A 26,904-nucleotide genomic window follows, 5' to 3' on the forward strand; every position below is an offset into this window, starting at 1 on the left:
CTCTAATATACAGTTTAAATAATGAGCCTCACAAAGACAATGTTGTTACCTGCTTTGTCAGCTAGGACCAGTACAAACTGATCGTGTAATCTAATTCTTTTTTCACTTCTGAGTTATTGAACATTGAAGGATAAATGGTTTCCAGATTGTCCTCAATCGCTTAATGCGAGATTTTAATATCAATCTGATACACTTATCCATTCTGACAAAGTATCAAAGTCTTCTTTTTCATGTTTGGCCCATCGCCTGGCATAATCTTCCACAGTTGAAAGACCGGGGTTCCCTAAATTTGGCACTATTAAAATAAGTGATTAAAGGTCCTCATTATTAACTACTAGTACATTCACGTCACCAGTAATGATGAACAAGTTGGAGGATTATGTTTCAGATGTTCGTACAAGTATACGATGTATGATTTATTATATGATTGAAGCAATTCAAGTAATTCTATTGGTTATAATCTTGGTGATTTGTGGGATAAATCCAAATAGACAACTGAAACTAGCTCACAAATGGGGTACAAAGGGCCGTGAATTATGTTACTTTCGTGCGCTTTCTTTGTTCTCAAATCATGTATGGAGGATTGTGATTGGACGCCTGAATTTTTAACAACAAGCCGTGTGTCGCTTTTATCTGTTCTTCGTATTACATGGTTCATGTGTTTTGCAGAAGTTTAACATTAAATGCAAAGTAAAACAAAAATATTATATATTATTGGTCCAGTGAATTGAATATCATTAGTGGTAACAGCTATTCCCCCTAAATCAGTTTCAAAATACTTGAGGGTTATACGAGGCCACACATCCTGTAGCAGGTAATACTCGGGAACCAGAAGTTTTGTACTATTTCTCAAATATAATCAAAATAAACATCAACAGAAAGTTTTTATATAATCATATTTAAAAAGTGTTCCATATATTGCATATTGATATTTAAAAAATCAATAGGATCAACCTCCCTGATTTGTTTTCAATGTTTATTTTTTTAACAGCGGATGCATGACGTCATCATCCTCACAAACGTCATTATCATCACAACTGCTCTCATTTCTCTTCAAACTTTCGTTCAGACGACCGCTCATGGACATGTGTTCTTCGCAGTTAGCACTGTCGGAATGCAGCAAAATGTCAGATGTGCACGAACATACAGCAGAAATTTTCAAATTTTGGTCCTTATACTTACCGCACACTCTACATGTTAGTAAGAAAGTAAGGTCACTGTTGAGTGCATTTTCGTCATTGATACTTTGAGATCGTTCCAATTTACTTTTTACGATTTTTTGAATGTTTGTATCAGAGACAGGTTTTTCATTGTTATTCTCGGTCTGAGACTCTTTGATTGTCGATACGTCACCATTGCATATCACATTACGATCCTCGCTTTTGGATTTTGATAGAATGGATTTAGGATTACGTAGTGTTGCATATGGCTTAATATTCAACGTTCTAGGAAAGTTTGGAAGTAATCTTTTGTCAAATTTAGGTTCATATCGCCTTCTTTCATTCATTTGCTGATCTTTCTTAAAATTTATTACAAAGGAACTCTGTGGTGTATTTTGAAGTCTACATTTTTCTTTTGAATCATCATTCGTCTCATTCTCTGAGATGATGTCCTTATTTTTGTCAGGGTGAACATTCTGATCTGTTTTGATATTGTCATCTGTTTGATTCTTTTGGTTAAGCGGACAGTCATGTGTTGTATTGCATAACAAACCATTCTGTTGTTGAGTATTTTCACTTTCTGTTTCAGAACTTGCAGTGATTGTTTCTGTACTTTTACTTTCAGTTTGTTCTTCAGAGCTGTTATAGAAATGCACCTTTTCATTGTTGTCCAGAGTTTCTTCCTTTGATTCATCTGGAATATCATAAATGATTCTCTCCACTGTTGTTCCAGAATCTTCCTCTGGGTTAGATTCACAACGACGCATGCTTAGTCCCTCCCGCCGTCGTTTAGAACTCGTCCTGTGTGAATCTCGGAAAGACTTCTTACTGCTATTTCTCCGGAAGTACGCATTCTCCCCTTCATTCGGTTCTGAGCACGATTTGGTACTTTCCCTTCGATCACAGTAAGAATGGCTGTCGGTGTAACTGACTTCACGTGAGACTTCATTTATAATCTCGCACGTGGGAGAGCATGACACGTGATGGTCAATATCGTCCATACTGTCGAATTCAAAACTTATCGGTGGAGAAGAGTTCTCAGATGGCGTAATGTTGTTCAAAGAGCACTTAGAGTCCTTCTCTACAGTATCCATTGAAGAAAATGATGCGTTATCCACCGGATCCTGGCGCTTCAAGAATCTCTTGATGGCTTTCAGCCTCCCCTTAATGATTGTGGGTGTTCCTGGATCGCTGTCGGCTGTGCTCTGGTGTGACAATGACCTTGCTTTTTTGTTTTTCTTATGAAGATCAGAGGTTCCGGCTACTGTCCACACCCTCTCCGTGTACCTCAGTGATCTTGTGTCCTCTTTAATCTGGACACCAGTCTTTCCCTCCCACTCCTCTGATTTCCCACGTCGTAATTTGGGGGTGGCCAATAGATTCCAGAAACTGGATCCGTTTGACTTGTGTCCCCCTAGTGCACCGAGGGCGAGACTTGCAAAGGATCCCATAATTCCCTTTCCAGGTTTCACTGGTTGCCGGGCTGAAAATAATTAATTCAGTGTTGTAGATTGGTCAATTGTTAAGATATTCTCCTCATATACAGTGCCCCTACTTCCTGTATATTTCTTATATGTTATGCAATCCTAACTCAGTTTTATTTTATAATTGATATTCGTTGTATATTAAAGAAAATTTACCGATGGTTTGTTGAATTTTCCAGTCATCAATTCCTTCAGCAAGACAAAGCCTTCGCATGGAATCTAGCTGTTCCTACAATATAACATAACTTTTTTGTATTTGTGATACCAAATTTGCACATGGTGGTCATAAGCATTTTACAATTAATGCAGAGCACTAGGACGAGCACCAATGACTTAATTTCTTCTTTGTATTCACAAATTAATTAAATAAATAAATAGATAAGTAAAAATAAATATATATACTAGTAAATGTACAGACTTTCTGACCCAAGATTTAGAGTAGAACATTATGGAGATATAGTAATTTATTTTCAAATCATAAAAACACGAAGATATTTAATGTGAGGAAAAACATTTCGCTGTACATATACAAGCTACTAAGTATATTGTATTTGAAGACTCTGCAGGAGTCCCTAATCTAGATTAATCGGATCAGAAAACTGAAGCGGAGATTTCCCGGGCGCCGTGCGAGATGTCGGCTGCTCATCTAAGTGTTCTTCTGTGTATCTGTCAATTTTCATTGTGTGCACTTAATAGCTTTAATTACTTTATCAGTAAACAATATTAAAAAACAAAGAATCTTGGAGTGATTTGTGGGTGGCCTGAAGATTTTATGTCAAATCAATTTCCTTTATACCTGAGGTTTATGAACGATATTGATAGTGTGCTGTATGTGTTGATAGGGCAACCTAGCGCGCGAAAACTGTCACATTTCAGAAGATACGAAATCTGGAAAATGTACGCTGTTTGAATTGTTGACCTTAAACTACATTTTGCTAGACAACATATGTTATGTTTTAGACATTTATAAAGGTCACACAAAACGGTGTTGGAAAGTGCAGTGTGTGTTTAAAAAGGGCTAAGGTGTACGTGAACTGGTTCAATTTTGATAGTATTCCTATATATTGTTAACATAAATAAATTTACTTTAGACTATAAAATTAATTCAAATCTTCTGGAAACTCTATAAACATTAAGTCGACAACTAGCTTAATCACATAAGATTCGTATATATGCATTCGATTCCTTGGCTGATTTTTTCCAGGACCTTAAAAATTGATTGTCTACAGTACAAGTAACTGCCTCTACCTAATAAAGTATTTATAATCAGAACGTATTATTGTAAAGTAGATTACTGAACTTATAGCGGCGACAGGTCAGGTCCTAATGGAGCGCTAATGAAGAACAATTGTAAGAACTCGTATTGTCTATGTAAACTCAAACCAAATTTGTTAGCAGTCATATATAGAAAGTGCCAATAAGAAGTACAATTTATCTAAGTATAAAGACTCTATTTTTTATATACATTTTATTTGTATGACCGACAAAAAGGAAACATACATTTCGTACGATACAAGTTGGTTGATTTGTCTATCCAAATTCCTGAAAAAAGCAACAGCGATTGCGTCTAGAATTTTTCGACAATTACTCAAACATTTCCAAATTTGCCTCTCAAAGTTTATAATATCCATATGCATGCATAAGCTTTGCCAATAAAATGTTCTATTCGAATTTACTTTTTATCTTAATTCTGAAGAAAAGACTATTGAGTACAAACTCAATTTCTTGGACTTTCCGGACAGAAGAAAAAACTACTTTTTTGATTTGTCAGAAAGATTAAAACAATTGTTATAAAAGTATGCAAGATTTTCTTGGTACTAAAGATTAACAAACTAAAGATTAACAAACAATAGAATAAACATACAGCGCACTTGTCCTTGTCTTGTCGGAGCTGTTTGTTTTCCTGTTCAACTTTCTTTTTCTGTGTGTAAAGAAGTTTCAATCGAAAGTGCTCATGATCACGTACTGCAACAACCAAACCTGGAACAAAATTTATTATCCTGTGTAAATAAACAATAATCAATGTAAAAATAACACACTACCGAAAATACAATGGTAGCATAATAAAATTCGAATGATGCTTAACCTGTCCAATATGATTTACAATAATTTTATCATCCAAGTACACGTTTTAGAATGAAAGAGTGCAGATAGTGAACAGTGATCATTCTAAAAAGTTCATTTAAAAAATATAAATGTGAGCAGAGCCAACATGGACCCCTAAAAACAGAGATGGGATTAGGTGCCATGCAGGAGCATCCCCTGTCGACCGGTCACACCCGCCTTGTGCTCCTTGTCATGATCGGGTAAATGGGAAAAAAAATTCGTAGACAATTCAGTGTGAAAATAATGGCCTAACAATTTGTATGAAAGACGACAGTCAACTTTCGACCCAAGGACAGATTGTAGTTGCAAACAAGGTCATTGTTTCAAACATTGGCTTTAATATCCTTGTATCATCAACTTACCTTATAAGTAAATGTTTAGCGAAACGCAACTTAGCGGTTTTTCCTTAAAAATCAGTATTAATTCTAGCGATTTAATGATGCCTAAAAAACAACAGTAGCCTCCAATGCAGAATGAATTGTTAGCGATATTCAATTTTAACGATCTCCATACCCTCGCTAAAAATGCCAACATTGAATCCTCGCAAAATTTTCGATTTATACGTTGTTGTTGTTTTTTGTCAATAGCTTGCATTGTTTTAGAAATTGTTCGTTCGTAGAACATGCTCTTCATGTTCATTATAAAGTTGTCAGTTTGTAATCAATGTTTCTCTCTAGTAAAACATCCAAATATTAAACAGATGAGTCATACTCTTTGGCTTCTTTTATTTTGAATTAAAATGGGATGTAACGAATCAACGAAAGATTGAAATTGAATATTGTTCATTGATGAAATGTCGTCGATATATCTTAATGTCGAATTGAAGGCCAAAGCAAGAGACTTCTTATAATTCTGCTGGCAATGAATATATATATATATATATATATATATATATATATATATATATATATATATATATATATATATATATATAATTCTCTGAAAAATTTCCGAGCCTTTAAAATAAAGTACCTAAGTAGTCTAGTCTCATCAAATACATCTAATTTTGAAATAATAGTTCAAAAGTTCTTTTTCAAGGATATGCATGTATTTTTATATGAAAAAGTTGAGACATCTTCTATTCTAAAAATAAAATTTACCATGATTATAATATTTGATACATACGAAAGCTGGATAGGCTCGATACATAATAATTAAACATTGAATTTTTTTTTATGTACTTCTATTTTCTGTATGTGCAGAATTCCATCGGTATCAAATTTATCGTTCTGCACACGGCAATGACATAAGATCTGTTGATTAAGATCATGCAGAATCCGTTCTAGATGTTCGATCTGTTCTTCTCAGCGATGCCTGTGATGTAGAAGCTGACGTGCATGTTGTCATTATCAGATTTCAAGGTTTGATAAAACAGTTGCCGGTCAGTGGAAAGCTGTCCCATGACGTCAGTCATTGTCTTTGATGCAAAAAAATATGCTTTTTGTGCTATTTATAATATTCAGTTTCAATTCAATCGTTTTCAAGCTGCAGTGTTGATTTTTCTTCTTTAATATTTTCTATACATCTGTGGTCTTTTTCAGTCAGTGATTTGTTTGTTTTTAGTCAAGGATAGTTCTAGTATAATACATGACACACCTTCCGTGTGACCATTACAATAAAATGTCTGCATGCAATAAGAAATAATCTTTAATAATGATAAAAGCATGCAGACTGTAATTCTGCTTTTCTACAGACGAATTGGACACTTACTGTTGACAACTCGGATCACTCCCCATGGCAACATAAACGCCAGGATGAAAACAAAGTCTTGAATATCGTCAGCCGCCATTCCATTTACAAATACAAAGTCTACTGTGAACGAAGCTAATACGATACAGGCATCGAATACCTATAATGATATTTGATGTATACATATCATAATAACAGACAAGTAAACAGGCGTCTCCTAAGGATGGACATTTTAGATAAAACATGCAAAGAACAGATAAAGGTATTCTAAGAACAAAATCAGTCGAATACATAACATTTCATTTGAAATCTTTTGAAATTCATCCGACATATGTAATAAATACTCTTGTGGAAATAAACAAGATCCCTACCTGTTACTTTTAAACTACATTAATTGTACAGCCTTATTATATTTTGGCATCTAGTTCATATTTTATTTCAAACATTTTATTTCAAAAAGTGCTAGCCCTCGTGGCGCATTGGTTAGAGCGTAAAACAGAATCAAGTTTTTGTCCTATTTGTGTGTTAGAGGTTGAAGATATAATACATCTGTTTATTGGCTGTAAAGAATTACAGGATTTTAAAAACAATTTTGTTATTTATCATTTATAAATTTTAATGAAAGATGTAGATGTTAGAATATTTAATACTTTAGAAATTGATAAAATGTTTTTCTCTTCATTGTCAGAGGGCATAAAGAATGTTAATACATTTTTTTGTTAATTTTTTATCTGTATTTACAAAAGAAGGCAAATGTTCATTAAAAGTAGGGATGTCAATTTTGTCAATAATTCATATTCGAATATTCAATGAAAGTATTCGAATATATTCGAATATTCGATAAAATGAATAAAATCTGGTTTATTTTAAAAATGCATCATCCTACTCTCATGAAAGGTTTGGCGTAGGTATACTTATATTGGAAGTAAAACTGTATGAAGACTTTTGTAGGCGTACAATAAGGAATTCCAAGTAATATTTCTCAATGTTTGAAATAAATAATTGATTTAAATGTAGAAAAGTATCAATTTTACAAATGAAACATGTGTATTTATAGTATCTTCAACTGGGGAACCAGTCGTCTTACCAAAGGCAAGATAGTCGTATACTGTTTAGATTTCATACGTGTAATTAATTACAATTATCAGCCTAATAAGAGATATGATTATAATCTTCGATACAATGTTTTTAAAATATAAACAAATACATATATTTCCATAAACATTTTTCCTAGGTAATTAACTAATTTCTCGATAATGAATATAAAATTATGTAATTTAAATCATGTACAACACGAGATAATCAAGTAATTCACACATTTATTCTGAAATTGGGTCCTTTACAATATTAATTACAAACTAATTCTATTGGACATTCATTCAATGATCAATTATATAAATCTATTTTGGTAAGTATACTCTACGTCTTTTAGACATTCTAAGAAGGTTTTTCGTTTTGTTGTCCTAAATTCTAGATCCGATCGTATTTATTTAATAAAAACTATGAAAGGACGTTTTGTATTATACATAAAGCATTATTGTATAATTCTTTAACACATAACTCAAAACAAAATAATTTAGTAGATACATAAGATAAGAAAGTAGTGAAAGAAATCAGGCGATCGAAATTGATCGCTAGTAAATTAAACAGGGATAATTCCAGCACTTTTCTAATCAAAATTATAAATCACAGTACTTCTTTTTAAGAAATCTGAAAAAACACCGAATATTCGAATCTTAAAATCAAATTCGAATATCAACTCATAGAATGAATATTCGAATATTCGTTGACATCCCTAATTAAAAGTCAACAAAAGTTGGATGTAACAAAATTTTGCAAATACACATTAGGACAATTTATTTCATATAATTACTATCAATTGTGTATCAAAGAAAACAGACGTGATGTATTCTATAAACTATTTTATACAAGAACCCTCTAGCAAAATATAGAGGGGGTGTTATTATTTATTTTATGACTTACTTGTTTTTTTGTTTTTTCTCACTCAATGAAGCATTTGTATCTCTGTCTTGAATGTTTTTAAAAAAGTGCAATGTGTATAATGATGATTATTTAATAAAAGATTTTTAAAAAGGCGTTCGCTCTAGACTGGCGGAGGAAGGAGTTGATCCTTACGTCGCGGGTTCGAATCCCACTGTGGAGACCGGTCCTTCGGATGCGACCGTATAAACCGATGTCCCGTGTCGCAGCAGGTGCTGGCATGGAAAAGATCCCTCACTGCTCAATGGCCCTGAGTGCCGAGTATAAGTCAAAATTTGCAGCTCTCCACCGGCAAGTGGTGGCGTCCCCATATGAGTGAAAAATTCTCGAGAGGGACGTTGAACAATACAAACAAACAAACAAACAAAATGTGCATGACTAATTGTCGATCCTTTTGAACAATTAAGCAATAATCAGCATAAAAAACTTCATTGGGTCATTAATAACTTTTATACACAGCTGGAAAGAACAGTGTCCAAAAACATTACAAGGGAACATGTATGCCAAGATTTTGCGTTCTATTTTCGCTCTAATCTATTGTCAGTGTCAGAAATCAATCTATTTCTATAAAAATTTGCTGCAGTGGGGAGATATGAGACGAAATCTCGTCCATTCGAGCCCTTTTAATGGTTGCTTTTTGTCAGGGGACGATATCACCTCCATGTTGGATAAAGAGATAAATAAAGCTTGACTCACCTCTAACTTCTGGTTGAAAAAGTGCTTCCCAAAGCAGACAACCTTCAGGGCAGTCTGAAAAATATTGATAAATATGAATGAAATTGATAGAAAACATCCAATTCTTTAGAAATGTCTTGGAAAAAAAAAGACTGAGTGCAATGTAAACATTGATGTATTATCGACGATAGACTCAAATGAATTTTGTTATCAGTATGTGATGAAGGCCTGTATTTCATTTCCGAAGATAAAATATAAGCATTTTGCATCAGATGTAAAAAAAAAATGTACACTGACTGAAAACGATTTTAAAACTAATGAAAGACGTTTTCATTGTTGTTATGTCTGATTTAAAATCTAATAATATTCTATATCTTTTTTTTTAATCTTTTTTTCTTTTAAGATCTTATGTTGTCATTTCTATTCCTTATTTTGTCATTTATTCCTAAATAACCCTTTTCTTAAAAACACTTTTTAAAAAGTCATTTCTGAATATTTTTTATGCTTATCTCAATAAATGTAAAAAGAAAATGTATGTCACAATTTGGTAGACTCTTCCAGATTTTGTTTTTTTTTTATATTGATATTATCATCTCCGACCCCTCTCTTCTTACGATAACACACTCGACAAAGGTTATATTTTCCCTTGCCTTTTATTTACTGTTTTGATGGTGCGACTCGAATGATGCGACAAAAAAATATTTACCAGTATATTATATTGCAAGTAAGAGTGACAGGTTAATTTCAAGTTCAGTGTACACTTTCTTACCTATAATTTATTAGTATTTTATGAATACATGTATTTCAAAGGCCAATTGTATTAACTTTCACGGATAAAAGCATCCGTTGTGTCAGTTTAGGAAACATTGTTTTAGAAAGCATCTTGCCTAATAATTTAAATTGCAGCTTATAAAAGTAAAGATTATTTGTCAATACCCCACTGTCTAACTACTCTGCTTATTCTGTTACTTTTCGATAAGCTATCGCACCCTTTTAACTTCATAAAAACTTGGTTTGGTGTTGTTTTCTTAGATGTATCCAAACGATTTTCACCTCAGTTAGAAGGACCACAACAATGAAAAGACTGAGTCCGTGGAATGCACTGGAAATCTTTTCTTCTACACTGCTGGGCTGGATCTGATTTCCTGTGGTGACGTCATCATTCACAGCTGACCGTCTGACTCTTTTTCTAGAAGGATGATCTCCAGGATCTAATACAAGTCTCATATCTAATTTACTCTCGGATGTATTTAGCCTTTGAATAGCCGGCATTGTTGGAAAAGAATTGTTTACGTTTTTCGGTCTGTATGTCGTGTTGTTGTGTTTTAAAGGCCATGATAACTTTGCTTGAAGAACAGTGTTGTAAGCTTTTTGTAAGCCCTGTCTCGTATCCTCTACAATAAATCTGTCTGGGTATCTAAGAGACAAATTCTGTTGGAATGTTAGGGACATTGTTTCGGTGTCTGTTATGATATCTTGAAAAAAAAGAAAACAATTGTTTGAATCTGGTTTATGACATCTACCAGTTATTCTGAAACAATCTATTGATATAGACTTAACATACTTTTTACATGATGTAGGTCAAGGACGAGTTCACCAAGAACAAGGGCGCAATCCACAATGTTTAACAGCACTATCATCAACAAGATATATTTACTGCGGAGCACCTTGCTGCCTTTGTAGCGCCATCTGTAATAGAGAATTCAAATTTAACAGAACCATCTGTTAAGCCTGTAAGTCATCTAACGAATATGAAAATCATATGCATTTAACCTTACACTGACTGCTGACTGAACTTTTTAGATGAACTTCTCAAATTACGGTTATAATGCCATCTGACATATTTAAGGTTCCTTGTACCTAATGTGTGTTTTTTGTTTTTGTTTTTTGTTTTGTTTTGTTTTTTGCATTGAACACGCGTAATTTTACAGTATATTTTACCCATTTTCTATAGATTTACATAGTACAAGTCCATAGTTTTCAAAGGCTTCCATTAATATGAAATCCAGAACTGTCAAAGAATGCAAAAGAACAGCTTTCGTCTGGTAAGTGGTTGTGTTGCTAATGATTCGAAATCAGTAAGGAACATGCAAGATATTAAACAATTGGTGCTAACTATAATTTCAGTAATCTCCACTTTGAAAGAAAATGTTGAATTTTTCATATGGTTAAATTGAATTTGTCACTTCTTTGTCCATACACAATATTACTACTGCAATGTGTTATGAAGAAGCATATTTCAAATTATTTTGTTAGACGAAAAATATGAATATGTAAAATATAAATAAAGAAGCCTACTGCATTTTCATATTATGCGTAGTTAAATGCAGACATACAAATAAGTATCCCCCAAATCTAATATACATTAAATCTAAAGCAAATTTCATTAAGACACTTTGCTTTCTAGAACCTGCTGTGATGGCCTGGTATGTTTAACTATGTGGTTATTATTTTTTGTACCCTGAAACCAAGATTTTTATTCACATATTAATATACATTTTGTAATTGTGTCCTTATCGAATGTAGGAACTATCAGTTGGTTAAATTGTGGTGGACCATTTTGAGGACGAAATTGACAGATAATTATACCACGTTCCAAAATTGTGTGATGATTTTTTTTTTCGATCGAAAATATTCATAATGTATTTTCTTAATAAAATAAGCATTATGGTTACTACGTTAGACTAAAAGTTAATGATTTATCACTTTATTGATGGTTAGGACATTCCCAACTAATAAACGTGTGACAGTCTCATAACTCAGATATTAAAGCCCTCTAAACGCCAGTTATAGGACAAAGAGTTCCTATCGATCGCTTAAAGACATTTGGCAAACAGAGTCAGTGTGATTCTGCTAATACACTTTATTTTGTATTTGGTCGTTTTTTCCTAGCTTAACGCCCGATGCCCCGTCATATTCAATAAAATCTTGCATATTCAGTGCACTGAAATTCTGGTCTATTTCCATGTGACTAAGTACGTAATAATGGAACTGAATGCTATTTATTAGGTTTGTTAGGCCAAAAATCATTATCATCAATGTTCCACCGACAATACGTAATGGTCAACTGTGTCGAAGTGAGCTTGCAATATAGAATTTTCACAATATATTTTCTTATATCTCTTTTGTACAGTGCTCTCATCTGATGATTGTTATAAAAGCTGAAATATAAAAAAGCTATTATTGCTTTTCGAAGTATACATTAGACTTTATATGATATTATCTTAGAAAATTATATGAACTCGGAGAAATACAAGTAACTTTATTTTTGTAAATCATGAAACATGTAATAAGAATATTATTACAAATGTCATAAACATTTTGCGATTTATAACCAGAATTCTTGATAATTCATTCAAAAATGCTATGACAAGTATTCGTATTAACTTTGTGTATGATTGTATAAAAATTATGTCTATTATGTCTAGACTTTTTTAGAGATTACCTGAGTCTAGTTCTGAAATAAGCTCTTATGATATAACTTTGTATTTGACTGACTTCTTTTCTAGGATTTCAATCAAATTTACTACTAGGCATCTTTGAGCAAAGGAAATTAAGGGTTTTTCAAACGGAGAGAAGTGGCCTTTGCAAAAGGAAGATGATTAAGACATTGGAAACGTAATATTGTGAAATAATTAAAAAATATTGACTCTAGAACCACTGAATCAGAAATGGTAAAACACATATCACAGATCTTTATATAGGTTGTTGAAACACTCTATGGTGTCATAGTAGGTATTTAAATTGAACATAAGAATAGAAACGGAAAACTCGTACATGCACAAGATCGGCAAAGAACAACAAAGCTGCAATTTTCCCCGTAGATTCCTACATGTGTATGATTTTGAAAGTCAATAACACTGAAACAGGAACGAGACCATGAACGAGAGGATTAAATTTTATCTCTAAAACACAATGGAAAAAATCTTATTCCCATGGATTTTAGATTACATTTAATGTAGCTGTTTTTCCATACTATTCAATTTATAACAGATAGCCTCTATACTGCTTTCCTCATTTTCTTTTCTTCTGTTAGATTAAGCTAGCTATTTTATAGACAATGCTCACCTAAGTTTAAAACAAATGGTGATTAGAACAGCTACAAAGAACAACAGCGTTTCAGAAAGTTACATTTGAATACATATAGTAAATATCTTTTAATAGAGATCGAAGAAGACTGCAATCTCCCTCGATCGCGCAAAGCAGATGTACAATTTTATGAAAATTAGCCACCGAACCAGAGTTTCATTTATGCTTACCTTTGAATTATTTAAATCATAAGGACTTTATTTGATTTTTACGCCCCCATAATCGAAGATTCGGGGTCATAGTTTTTGCTCTGTCCGTCCGTCTGTCTTTTGTCAATCTGTCCGCAAAAACTTTAACTTTGCCCATAACTTTTGATTGGTTGGTGCTATGGCTTTCATATTTCACATGTGTAGTCCTTGCAACAAGACCTTCCTTTGGTTACCAAAATATTTGATCTCTTGATCTTGGAGTTTGATACACTTTTGTAAAATTTTACCAAACTTTGATCTTGGCTATAACTTTTGAACGGTTGGTGCTAGGGCTTTCATATTTCAAAGGCATATTTCTTGTGCGAAGACCTTTCTTTGGGTACCAATATTGTTCATCTCTTGACCTTAAGGTAAGACTTACATTTGAAAAACTTTATCCTTCGCCATTAGCTGCCATACGAGGGCTTTTTGGTTTTCACTTTGAAATTAGTTGCCTGATTTTACCTTTTCAAACTGATGGTGAGGAGGCTCACGACAAAGGAGAATTCCGTGTTTTTATCTTAGAATACTTTCAAGGTTTTTCAAACAAAACATTACCTTTATATAATGTAAACATATATGGGGGAAAATTGGAATTCTTCAGAGTTCAATGTTAAGTTCAATACTTTCAGTTGTTTACATCGAGTAGCTGTTCATGCATATAACCAATTAAGACTTCCCAAATGTTTATACTGTTTGTTTGTAATCAGATATTGACCACGTGGTGGGCTTGTGTGTTTATAATCTTTACGATGCATTTGATCGAGATAAACAATGGTTTTTAGCATGTTATGACACATATTGCTTAATAAGCAAGGTTTGATTTACTCCATAGATCCATATCTTAATGTACTATCTATATTATTTTTAGAAAACTTACCTGTAGTAAACAGGGAATGGTCATAAATATTTTTCTTGATCGGAATAAAAATGTCTATGGTTAAATGATCAAGAAGTTTTGTACGGAAGAAATACATATTTAATATGTATATATACCTAATTCATAATTATCATCATTTATCTCGACAAAACTTCAAATTGCACTTTATTTGAACTTGGAAGGTAAGTAATGCACACACTTCGAAAAAACAAAACTTTGGGTTGAACTGTGCATTTGAATAAAACTGACCCCTTTGGTAATGTGAGTCTCCTTGTGAAATATGATTTCTATAGATGGTAAGTCGTTTAATGCCTTTCTTTCCAGTTGTAGTATACAATAATTATTACCCTGTTTTCATTAAACTAAAATAATTGTAGTTCTCAGACTACATTGACTAGAAGGAACGGGTTCTTTAATCAAAGGAGAATCGAAGAAAATATAAACTTTGAGGTTAATATCATTATTCTAAAGAATTAATTATCTATTCTCAGCTTTTGGGCAAAGTCATAAAGTGATAATTCATAGAAACCAACACAAAAAGAAAAAATATATGAGCTAATTAACATTTAAGGAGACAAGTCATTAGCCACAAATTCAAAAGTTAACACTGCCTTGTAATCCTATCCCTCTCATAGGGAACTATCTCACCCTATCTCTCTTGTGCAAAATTGGAATATGACAGTCATAGAAAATTGTATGAGCTAGTGCAATATTCATTAATTTATCTACAAGAAATGTATCACTTCCAAGAAGTTGATTATTTGTCGTCTATAACAAAAAAGAAAAGAAAAGAAAAAGAAAGAAAAGAAGCAATACTGATTTTTTTTTTCTGGATCAGAGGAAAACTCGAGAACATGATAATGATGCTTCCATTCAGATCAAGGTTACTCAATTCCTTCATGAGAAGTTCGAACTGAAGAGGCTACGATATTAAGTGAAATGGAATTTGATCAATACAGAACCCCTCTGTCTGTTGATCAGGGTAATTACAAGGCGATTGTAAAGGTGAAATTTACGTTATGGCAGGAGTGCATGCTAGGAGTTTGTTTATTTGATGCCAATTGGCTATCATGTAAACATCACTGAAGACGATAAACAAAGCAGATTGTGGAGATTTAGTGAGGGGGAAGTGCACGGTATTATATGTAAGAACCCAAAAATTCAATAGAACGAAATGGTGGCTATGTACTGTATCTATGTACTTGTATAAATTGAACCTACTTTATCAATGATATTAACTGAAGAGAAGAAAATGGATAAAACAAAACTAAGTCTTCACTAAGGTTTAATCTCCTTTTTGAAATTATGTTATTTAACTTATTTTGTTCAGTTACTATTGTGAGGTTACTTAACTTTGAAAAAATTAATGAAAGGAATGTTCTGAAATTTCGTCCAAGGATCAAAAGTGTCCAATGTTGAAACTTTTAGCCATAAAAACCATACTTTACAGTTTTTATGTTCTCACTTTAAAGCAACAATATTAATATTCTATTTGAGCAGATGCACAATGTGCATAATTTTGTATTTACACATCCAAACCATAATAGGAAAGTCTATACAATGATTAAAATTAGTAAAAGATTAACTATTTTCAAGGATAATCCTTACATAATATAATCTAGGACGCAGATTATGCTTGTCTTGTAGAATGATCGCAGAAGTCTCGACATTGCTAATGTAAGGTATCAAAAATGCAGTAGTTTTTGCTTTAGCAATACAAATGGCAATTAAAAATCTAATATACATGTAACAGTATTGTTTATATAAAAGTCCGATATACCTATATAATCTTCAGTTTTCCGCCATAAAAAATGTGTATACACAGCGTTTTTTTTCTAGATTTATTACTTCTGAGGGAATTTTGAAATTTCCTGGATCTGTGAATTCAGGATAGTAATAACATTAGAAGGTACACTGCATGAATTAAACTAAATCACTTGAATCTTGTGTCGATTAGAACACTGAACCTGTAATTTCAGCTGCCTTATTTGCTGAATTCAATAGATTTCCTTTTTACAATTACATTGTTAATATCTTGGGAAAAGTTACTTATTATATTGTACTTATTATACCCAGCTATTGGCAGACCTGTTTTTGTATTCAAATGAAGCAGGGTTTATTTAAAAAAGGGTTAGTACATGAAAAAAAGAAGTCTCTTGTTGTGGCCTTCAATTAGACTTTAAGAGATATCGAAGTTTTATCAACTTACAATATTCAGTTTCATCCCTACGTTGATTCGATATATCATATTGAACTCGAAAAAGAGACATCACAGAGTCTGACATATGCATCTGTTTCATATTTGGATGTTTTAGAGAAAGACATTGATGGCAAACTGACAACTAAACTTTATGAATCACATGAAGAATTTAACTATCGTCAATTTCTCTTATTCATGTAGTAATGGACTTTTGCAATCGGACGGCTTACTTTTACACTAGGACAGTATATGGAAGCTCTTTTGAGATATAAATATTAAGCTTAACAGTTAATTAAACGATAATACTGGGCAATTTCAAAGCACATATTACGTTATCTAGGAAGGGAATGGCAACCACCCTATCCTCAACCCCCTCCCTTCCCACATCGACTAACTCTTGCTTAGTTTTCCTTCCGGAATGTTTTTCTTCCTTATTTGATTCCTTCAGGAAATGATATTGAAAGGAGATACTTACCCTCACGAATAAGGTAATTTGAGCTATGTAATTCTGGCCCCATCATCTCTTGCGTTGATTACATACCAGTTAATCATGTTTAACCCAAACAAAATACCTATAACCACCATTAGGTTTTCTTATCATTTATCAATTCCGTACATCCGTACATAAGGCAGGGTTAAATGTCAAAGTCAGCCGTCGACTGTAAAAGTCAGTGCTTCTCGCAAAAGTCCAATATACCATTATCAGCTGCAAATGGTGTTTATGTTTCCCAGTTGATTCGAGACACCAGAGCATGTTCTACATGTGTACGCATATTGTTTAAAACAACTTATAAAAAGAAGTAGGCTACTGAAAAATAATTGATGATACAAGGATATCAACATTCTCATTTAAAGTTAATATTTCGCAAATTCTAGGGTTGATACAATGATCTTGTTTGCAAATACAGTCTGTCATTAAGTAGAATGTTGACTGAGTCTTTCATACAATTTTTAGGTCATTATTTACACACTGAATTGTCTACGGATTTTTTCCGTTTACCCGATTATGGCAACGAGCAAACGGCGGGTGTTAAATGTCGACTGAGGATGCTTACTATTCCAGGGCACCTGATCTGACTTCTGTTTTCAAGGATCCATGTTGGCTTTGGTCATAATTTGTATTGTTTAATGAAATAGATTTTGAGAATGATCACCGTTCGTGATCTTCACAGAAAAATCTGAATCTTTCACTGTATTGGTATATATGAACAAAATTTCAAAATATCGACTTGAAAAACATAAAGAAAGAAGGTATCTTTTTTTTCATCATAAGTCAGTAAATATACATGATAAGGATAAAGCTAAAAAAAATTAAAGCTCATTTTTCATTTGTACAAAGCACAATTTGTAAGCATTTTCTTTGTGCCGTCTTACAAAAATCAATACAAGACTCATTTGAACCCTTCCATGAACATGAAAAAGGGAAACACATTTAAAGATTGTTTTACTTTGACATTAAAATTCTAATACTTTTTTTTTTATTTATAAAAAATAAATAAATAAATAAATAAAAAATAATAAAAATAAAAAATAAAAAAAATAAATAAATAAATAAAAATAAAAATAAAAAATAAAAATAATAATAATAATAATAATAATAATAATAATAATAATAAAAAATTCTAATACTTTATATGTGAGTGATAAACCCTTAAAGTGTAATTAGTGTATTTTAATTACCATATTTCTTTCTTACAAACAACAAATTTAGGGTGGGATCGTGTCAAAAATCTTCTCAAGAACCTCTGTGCCAAACAAGACACAACTTATGTGAAAGCTGCCTTAAAAAGTAAAGATTTCAATTTGTTCAACTCTAGGTAGGGCAACAAAAGAGGATCAAAGTTATAGGGGAAAACATCTTTGAAAATCCTCGTCTGAAGAACAGCAGGGTCACTAATCATATAAAAATGCAATCATTTCAATTGTAGTACAGATTCATATTTCTTCAAAACATTGTCTCTGGGGTAAGTGACTCCAAGTCTTACCTTGGAATATGTAGAAAATGTAAGAAAAATCGTTTTCAGAGTAGCAGGGTCACACTTATTCATACTGATATGCAACCATTCCAAAGTCGACCATGTGGATTCGAGTATACTTGTATTTTCAAATTACATGTGTATTTATGAACCCTGAGATGAGAGTGAATCAAATTTTAAATAGTACATACATATCGGAAAAATTCTTCTCCAGAACAACAAAGTCACGTTAGTCATATTGATATTCAACATCAATAGCTACCTGATATGAGGATTCAAGGAAGGCTAGTTATGAGCTCTTGGGACTAGAGTGAGGCCACAATATGGGGTAATTATTTTCTATGGGAATACAGAAATATTTTTTTTTACAAAAAAAATCTCCCTCTGAAGAGCAGACGAGACATGGTGACTAAAGTGTTGTCCTTTTGTTTTGATTAGTGGGATTACATGAAAAAAAAAAAAAAAAAAAAAAAAAAAAAAAAAAAAAACCCATTATAGAACCCATTAACAGCTTCGCCTTATTTAGGAGCTATTATCTTAAAATCCTGGAAAAAAACCCTATAAATTAGATTAAAAACAAATACGGAATTCAACCATGTGTTTGAAATCATATTCTTCTTTTCTTATATTGTAATCAAATTTTGACACTTTTTTCTTCTAAGCCTGTTTGAAAATTTCAAATAGGCATAAAGTTTCCAAACAAATACAAGAAAATTAAGAGCAAAATAATGGGCACTTCCTGTCCTTTGTGTATCTTTGTGCTTATTTTGATCCCACAACTTTTGATTATGAAGAACTCTATATCATTACACTTATTCCCGAAGGAAGCCAAATACATTCCAGATATCGATACTATATATACCCTGTTATTTGAGATTGTACTAAAATTGAAGCTTTTTGTTATTATAGTATAATAAATACATATACCATATACATTGTAATCGCAAAATGTGTTAATTTGGCGCGTCAAAATTGTACAATAAAATTAATATCAGATAAATATCTCTTGAGAACTAAGTAGTTTGATTTGTTTTACATGTTTCATATTTATAAAAAAAAAAAAAGATGGAAAATATGAAATTTTAGTATCTTTGTGATTTGAACAGATTCCTAGTTTGCAGACATTTCATATCATAAAGAACTTGAGCAGTGATCATACATGAATCGATCGAGGACTGATATTGTAAACAATTCCGTGCCTTCATTTGATCTTTGCTAATTAAATATTGTTTTTTTTTTATTCTCACGTAGCATTAAATGATCATTTGATCTATGTCTATTGCGCACTGAACAGAAATACTCAAGAGTTGAATACTTATATTTAAGAAATCGATGTTGTCTTTACTGAAGAAAATTAATATTTGTCGTTGGTTTAAGGCAGTCTTTGATAAAGGAGATCAGATTATTCGCTATACTAATTAGCTTTATATATATATAACAATACATCAAACAAAAGACAGATTTAAATTCGCGATGAGGAAAATATACAAATGTCTTCATAAAGTTACTTTGCAAACAATTAATGAAAAACATAACGGATTTAAAACGAACTGGTGAGCTTCTAATGAGGTTAGGGATCTCATTTGTCCAGAGATATAAGATTGATTGATAGTATGTTGTTTTACATCCCATTTTAGATTTTTTCACTCATATAGAGACGTCACCATATACCGGTGAAGGGCTTCAAATGTAGACCTATACTCGGCACTCAGAACCATTGAACAGTGGGGGTTCTTTATCGTGCCAATGAGTACCGTGACACGGGACTTCGGTTTTTAAGGTCTCGTCCGAAAGACCCGTTACTTTCACTACTTGTGAAAGAGCGAAGAAACAGTCACTACCTATGTTTACGTCTTAGGTTTGACGCGGCGCGGCGAATGAGAATCGAACCGGGCCTCGGGATAAGCAAAGTGTACGCCCTTTACCACTAGGCTTTCCTTCAGAGATATAAGAAATTAATAATATTTCAATTGATTTTGGTAATCACGATATCTGAAGTTCTTAACCTACACAGAAATCAACAGGAGTGGGGCTGAATAGGAATCAATTTTAATAATAAATACACAAATTCCTAGCGGTAATCAGGCGAGGTGATAATGTTTTTATTGGCGGTGGAATCTTCTGCTCGGATCGTGTATAACAGATGATAAGACTGTATAGAAGTTATGTACAAGGGTGATGAAGATTATTAGATAGGGGGATAATGACTGTACTTTAATCTGGTAATGCTGGTAATTGCCACGATATAGCAATAATTATTCTTACTCTTTTCCATTATTCTACTTTATATCTATCTGCTAAAATCACGTCTTTTAGATTTTATTTGAAGCATGAACTGTACTCCGGTTATAATCGTGTTCACTAATCTTTACTGGTGCTTTAAAAGTACGTAATATGCATTTCCTACCAGAACGTAATTTTTCTTGCAATATCTTCGTAAAATATCTAAAACATGCAATTCAAATCTCATCTTCCGAAAGATATCATTCCATAGCTAATCGTAAGAGGGTCTTCTGAAAACAGCAAATGATAGTAAATCTATGTGAAATCTATCTGATATAAAATTTGAAAAAAAAAAGCTAAACAATAGAAAGAAATATAAGCAGTCTTTTCTAAAAACTTAAATAACTGTTTGTTTGTAGATTTAATGGTTACTCTCTGGGTTTTGTTTGATATTTGAAAACCTCAGTCGGCATGTGGTAGATTCCTTGTTCTCTACTCTCATAGAAAATAACATAAAACAACATAAAAATCCAAAGACATTACACAACCGTCCTTTTTTGTGTGAAATGTTTAAAAAGTTTGGTATTTCTACAGCAGATGGAACCGCTATGAGACCGATAAAAGCAGTATAGGTCTAAGTTGTTTTCTCTTTCTTTCTTATTTCAGGGATCAATGTTTCAAATACAAAGCTGCGTGTCCATTTGTATTGTATCTTTTCAAAGAATTTTTCCATTCAGTAAAGGTCTTCTTTTTTTTGATGAATGTCAAATTTCAGAATATTTTTCATATATACTTACATATACCTCATCATTTTACTTTGTATGATTCAGAAAGACACAGTAAACGTTGTTGAAAGCATATTTCAAGCGATATTGAGAGTTGAAATTCAATAAAATGGTGTTATGCATATTTCAATCGGATTTCGGTACCATGCTGCTCTGATGTCATAGGCGACAAATCAATGAGTGATCCATTCAATGATAGAGAGTTGAGAATTAATTTGCACACCATTAACGAAGTTATCAACGACAAAAGCAGAATAATTGAAAAAAAAATAAATAAATAAATAAATCTAAAAAATGCTGAAAAAAATATTTCTAACGTTCTTTTCAATTAATAGATCGAGAAATATGAACTAGTTCTTATTTAAGGTATAATCATTGATTGAAAGATAAGGTTATAGATATACATGTATTATTACCGGACTACGGTGTGGGTGTACATGGTGTAGTCATGTAAGAAAAAATGAAAACAGAAATGTTAATGAACGAATAAACGTTAATTTATAGCGAAACTTTTCCATTTAAATCTCGCAGTCTATAATCATAGAAGAAAAGGTAATAAGTAAAGATCCTGTGATCCTGTCACCATTCCAAACTACAGGTATTATTTAACTTACACCCCCACCCCCACCACCACCTCCACCAAGCCACCTTCTAAATTCGACGATGATTCTGTTGTTTATTTACATTATTTGATAAAAATCAATGTGTTCGATGAACATTTTCAATTTATTTTATTTTTCTGAATCTATTGTGCTTTGAGAATAAATTCTGCTTTTTAGCTCATTTGAGCCGAAGGCTCAAGTAACTTTTCTGATCACATTTTGCCCGGCGTCTGTCTGTCTGTTCGTATGTAAACATTTCACATTTTCGACTTCTTTTCAAGAACCACAGGGTCAATTTTAACCAAACTTGCCACAAAGTATTCTTGGGTAAGGGGGATTCACGTTTGTTCAAATAAAGGGCCACACTTTCTTCCAAGAGAGATAATAATGAAAATTAGAGGCATCTTTTAAAAATTCCTCTCAAGAACCACTGGGCCAGAAAATATGAAACTTGTGGAAGCGTCCTTAGGTAGGATAGATTCAAGTTTGCTCAAATCATGACACCCGGGGCTAGGGTGGCCACAATGGGCGATCAAAGCCATGATTAGTCATATTTTATGGAAGCATCCTTTGGTTTATGGAATAAATTACCTTTAAATATACGTTTTTCACGCTACACAATCCTTTCGTAAAAATGTAGAAAAATTTATTATTAATGGCCGCAACATTTCTTAACTTGTATCTTATATATATGCTTTAATAAGATATACTAGTACTTTTTAAAAATGTATTTCACCTATGTCATGTACTTGTATTTTTTTCCTGAATATTGTATTGTTTTATTTATAATTGTACTATACATGCATAGAGGGCCCCGAGGAAGACTAGTGCTTTGCACTAATCGGGTTACCCTCTTTAAATAAAGTATTATTATTATTATTATTATTAGGTAATGTAGATTCAAATTTGCTCAAAATCAAGACCCCCGGTGGCTAGGGTGGGCCACAATGGGCGATCAAAGTTATACATAGGAAAACATAGGAAAAATCTTTAGATTATTTTTTCTCAAGAACAGCAGAGCCATAATTAGTCATGTTTATAAAGAAGCATCCTTAGGTAGTGAAGATTCAAGTTTGTTCAAATCACGACTCCCGAGGGTAGGGTGGGGAAACAATAGGCGATCAAATTTTTACACTGTACATAGGAATACATAGGATAAATCAATAAAAATCTTCTCAAGAACAGCAAAGCCCTGATTAGTGAGATTAATTCAGAAGCATCCTTGGATAGTGTTGATTCAAGTTTGTTCAAATTACGTAGGGTTAGGGCTGGGCCACAATAGAAGATCAAATGTATAGGAAAAAAATCTACAGCCATGATTAGTCATAGATATATGGAAGCATTCTCAGTTTGTGTAGATTCAAGTTTATTCAAATCAAGTCCCCAGGGGGAGGTTAATTGGGACCATTTATATATTTAATTTTTTCAATACAGAATTGTTTCTGCTTTTTCTAAGCCAATGTGCTCAGGTGAGCGATGTGGCCCATGGGCCTCTTGTTCTTTATTTAGAATCTCCTTCCCTTAAAATGCCTCCGATGAACTTTTTTAAAAAGGTGGAAATGCGTATAAGGCCTTTATGGTACAATCATAAAAAAAAAAAAAAACAGACCACATATTTCGACATCATGTAATGACGCTTTCGACATCATGTCACGTGATGCTTACCTGGCGAATCCCGATGTGGCTACAGTCTGTTTTTCCCGCTGAATTTCAGCCTCAAGTTCGTCTTCTAAACCGTCAATAGCAGAACTGGCCTGTCCACTAGAGTAAGCTTTCACAAATGTTAGCGATCCAGCCGCTAGTTTCTGAGGAAAAATATAAAAGGCTACTTTTTAAAATGTATGTAAATTTTGTGTTCGAAAATATTGCATGTTTAAACATAAAGAAAACAAAGATATATGAAATCGCTGAGTACACCTTCGTTATGTCCATAATAAATTATATCTTTTAACATATTCATTATTTTCTTGTGTGAAAATCGATCGGTTCCTTGTAAGCACGAATTCGCAAAATCCGTAACCGCTGTAGACATGTTTTACTATCCTCTACTAAAATAATTAACATAATATATTCAAAGTCTATTATGTGTAAAAGCAGGCTAACAATTAAAAATTAAATTAAATTAACCATATATATGAGAACTTTTCCGTCAATAAAGATATTACCTATGGTGAAAACAAATTTAAAAGTTACAATAAAACTGTGTTAAAACCGATAAAAAATATATTAAGTCGTAATGAAAATATTTAATTTATTCAATGTACATTGATTCTTTAAGGATTAACTATGCCCCCTGACAAATTTGAATATTTTTGATGCGCGGACCCTCCTTCGTCTCTTGAGGTGTCAGTAATGGCACCGAGACCGGAAGCACTTGAGCTCTTCTCCGTGCAGAGGTGCAGAAAGTGTGACCTGTCAGTGACTTGTTGGACCGTACTGTAATCCGATTGGAAGCAGCATTAGAGTTTAATCATTGTGGTCTGGAGACTTATAATTTTATTGTTATCTTCTCCTCAGCGCCTGATCTTCCTGCGGGCTGTGTGAGAGGCCAATATTGAACAAGGTTTTAGAGATGGTTATAGGGTCATTACTTGGAAAACGCATCATTTAGGTGCAAACGAGCAAAAATAATATTACACAAGAAAATAAGATATATAACATATACATCTATCATCTTATTTCAATAAAGTACTATCTGAAGTTATCTTAGTTTAGTTTAGAATATAGGGGTAAAAAGGAGAAGAAGGGCTAATTTACAGCAAGCTTTAATTTATAAAATGGTTAAAGCTTTTTATCTTATTCTACGGTATAACACTAACATCGTTGTTATTACTTTGTGGAAGCTAGATACACTTTAATTGTATTGAACACTAAATTAAAATGTACACATATTTCTGAAGTAAAATAAAAATGAGAAATTCTAAAATGAAATCAAGTAAATCGAAGTTCTTGCTAGCATGTGAAGCATTCAATAAAGGATTTGTGATTAGATCGACAGGTCTAAAAAAAATTCAGAATTTTAACACATTTGGTGTAAATATTTGCATGTTTGAAATAGCTGCTTTTCAAGAAACAGAATGCATGTGGATTTCCACACCTGCTATAATTTCTAGACAGTGTTCTTTGCTCCTAATCTGGGTTTTCTTTGTTTACATTGGTTTCTAAGCGGAAATCTACACCATATACCTAGACACTGAGTAGTATACCTTTTCATTATCTGCAGAAATAAAATTCCTAAACAGATTTTGGATCTGAATTTCCAAAGTATTTCATTTACCAAATTGTTTTAGTTATCAGTTCCGAGTAGATAGTCATTTGATGAATACATCGATAAAATAAATCAATTGCCGTTAATTTCTAGACTAATGGTAAAAAGATCAACTTTCTATAGAGACGGCATGGGGTCACACATGCTAGAATGGATGTTTGAAGCAAAGGGCTAGGTAACAGGAAATGACCCGTTTATTGTAATTGACGATTCGATTATTGGTATTAACAAGCGCTATCCGGGAGTTATAACGCATCAACATCTGTCGCGCTCCACCGTTCCATAAGGCTAATTTGAAATTTCCGTCGGAAGCTAATTGTCGAATTTCAGAAATACATTAACGAAATCAATTATATTCAATCAAGTTGCATTGAATCATTTTAATTTCTAGATTGCGTCAGAAGCCATATACACATTTTTAATACAATATATAAAATCATTATAAATTTTCTGAAAAAATACTGATCTGCCAACTACAAAAAATTGTTGTTTTGAAAACTACCTTGAGAAAAAGTTTTATAAAACATTTTGTTCTGTGATAAATAAATAAATAAATAAAACGTACTTTAACATTGGTACATGTAATTGATCTTGAAATGTCATGATTTTGAGAGAAATATATAATACTTTTATTTTCGTATCCATGTAGTATTTGCATAAAATAGTAATTATATGAATTAATTTTTTATTTGCGTTTTTTGGAATGAAAAATGACGCAATTTGAAAAATATGATTGGACAAGAAGTTACCTTTAAACTACTGCCTTCCTTTGCTTTCCCTCTGCCCATAGAAATCCATCGTTTGCTCATTTTTATACCTTCTAATTAATAGCTCCGCCAATTTCTTTTGCAGACATAAAGTATATTTATTGGGATCAAATCCCCCTCTGCACTACACACTCCGTATTCCTTTCAGTTAATTATCCAAATCGCGCATGTTTGCCCATCTTCATCGTATTATTTTATCTCAAAAGAAAAGTAGATTTCCGAGCAGGCTAACCTCAAAATAACATAAAAACAGGATAAAAAGGATTAACGGGTTTTGCGGACTTATCTTGAAATCGGGTTGTGATAAGGCACACTTGCACTCGTGGTGTAGGAATTGCAATATTGCAGTTTCGTGTCTTGATAGTTTGTCCAATAGTAATGAACGATTTCTCGCACTGAAGAGTTACAGAATCAATGGAATTAAACGCGCCAGGACAAGACGTTATAAATGGTTTGAGCTGTTAAAGTTTGGGATGTTATACCGAACGTCAGAAAACGTGTCGATAAACAACTGAAACTTGACACAATATCCGAAATATCTCTGGCACATATAAATCAAATTCTTCTCCAAGTGAAAAATTCCAACTACAAATGGGTTGGTCGTTCACCCAGTAAAGGACGTTATAGGATGTCTTTGGTAGTTTGATTCCATTGCTGAGGACAGATAATCAATTTCATGTTTGGTCATTATAATTATATTTCTGTCATTTGTAAGAGTTTTTGCCTGTATCCGAACATATGGTCGCTTTCATGTTAAGTGTAATCTCTTATACCTTAAGAATTTAAACAAAAATTGATTTATGTAAAGTGC

At 32.6% G+C, this 26,904-nt stretch overlaps 1 protein-coding gene across 1 annotated transcript; it reads right to left on the reverse strand.

The window, feature by feature from the left end:
- Positions 1 to 918: 918 nt before the first annotated feature.
- LOC133178370 (uncharacterized) lies at positions 919 to 26,183 on the reverse strand. The gene is made up of 9 exons (XM_061313105.1): positions 26,076 to 26,183; positions 23,724 to 23,863; positions 10,680 to 10,804; positions 10,169 to 10,590; positions 9,137 to 9,190; positions 6,461 to 6,599; positions 4,509 to 4,624; positions 2,801 to 2,873; positions 919 to 2,643 (listed from the first exon to the last, which is right to left on the reverse strand). The coding sequence occupies exons 1-9, from the start codon at positions 26,133 to 26,135 to the stop codon at positions 977 to 979; spliced, it is 2,796 nt and encodes a 931-aa protein (XP_061169089.1). The 5' UTR covers positions 26,136 to 26,183; the 3' UTR covers positions 919 to 976.
- Between the last annotated feature and the right edge of the window lie 721 nt (positions 26,184 to 26,904).

The sequence above is a fragment of the Saccostrea echinata genome, unplaced genomic scaffold (assembly GCF_033153115.1).
Source record: "Saccostrea echinata isolate AGI-Se365-2 ecotype Australia unplaced genomic scaffold, CSIRO_AGI_Sech_v1 ptg000001l, whole genome shotgun sequence".
NCBI classification, from domain to species: Eukaryota; Metazoa; Mollusca; class Bivalvia; order Ostreida; family Ostreidae; genus Saccostrea; species Saccostrea echinata.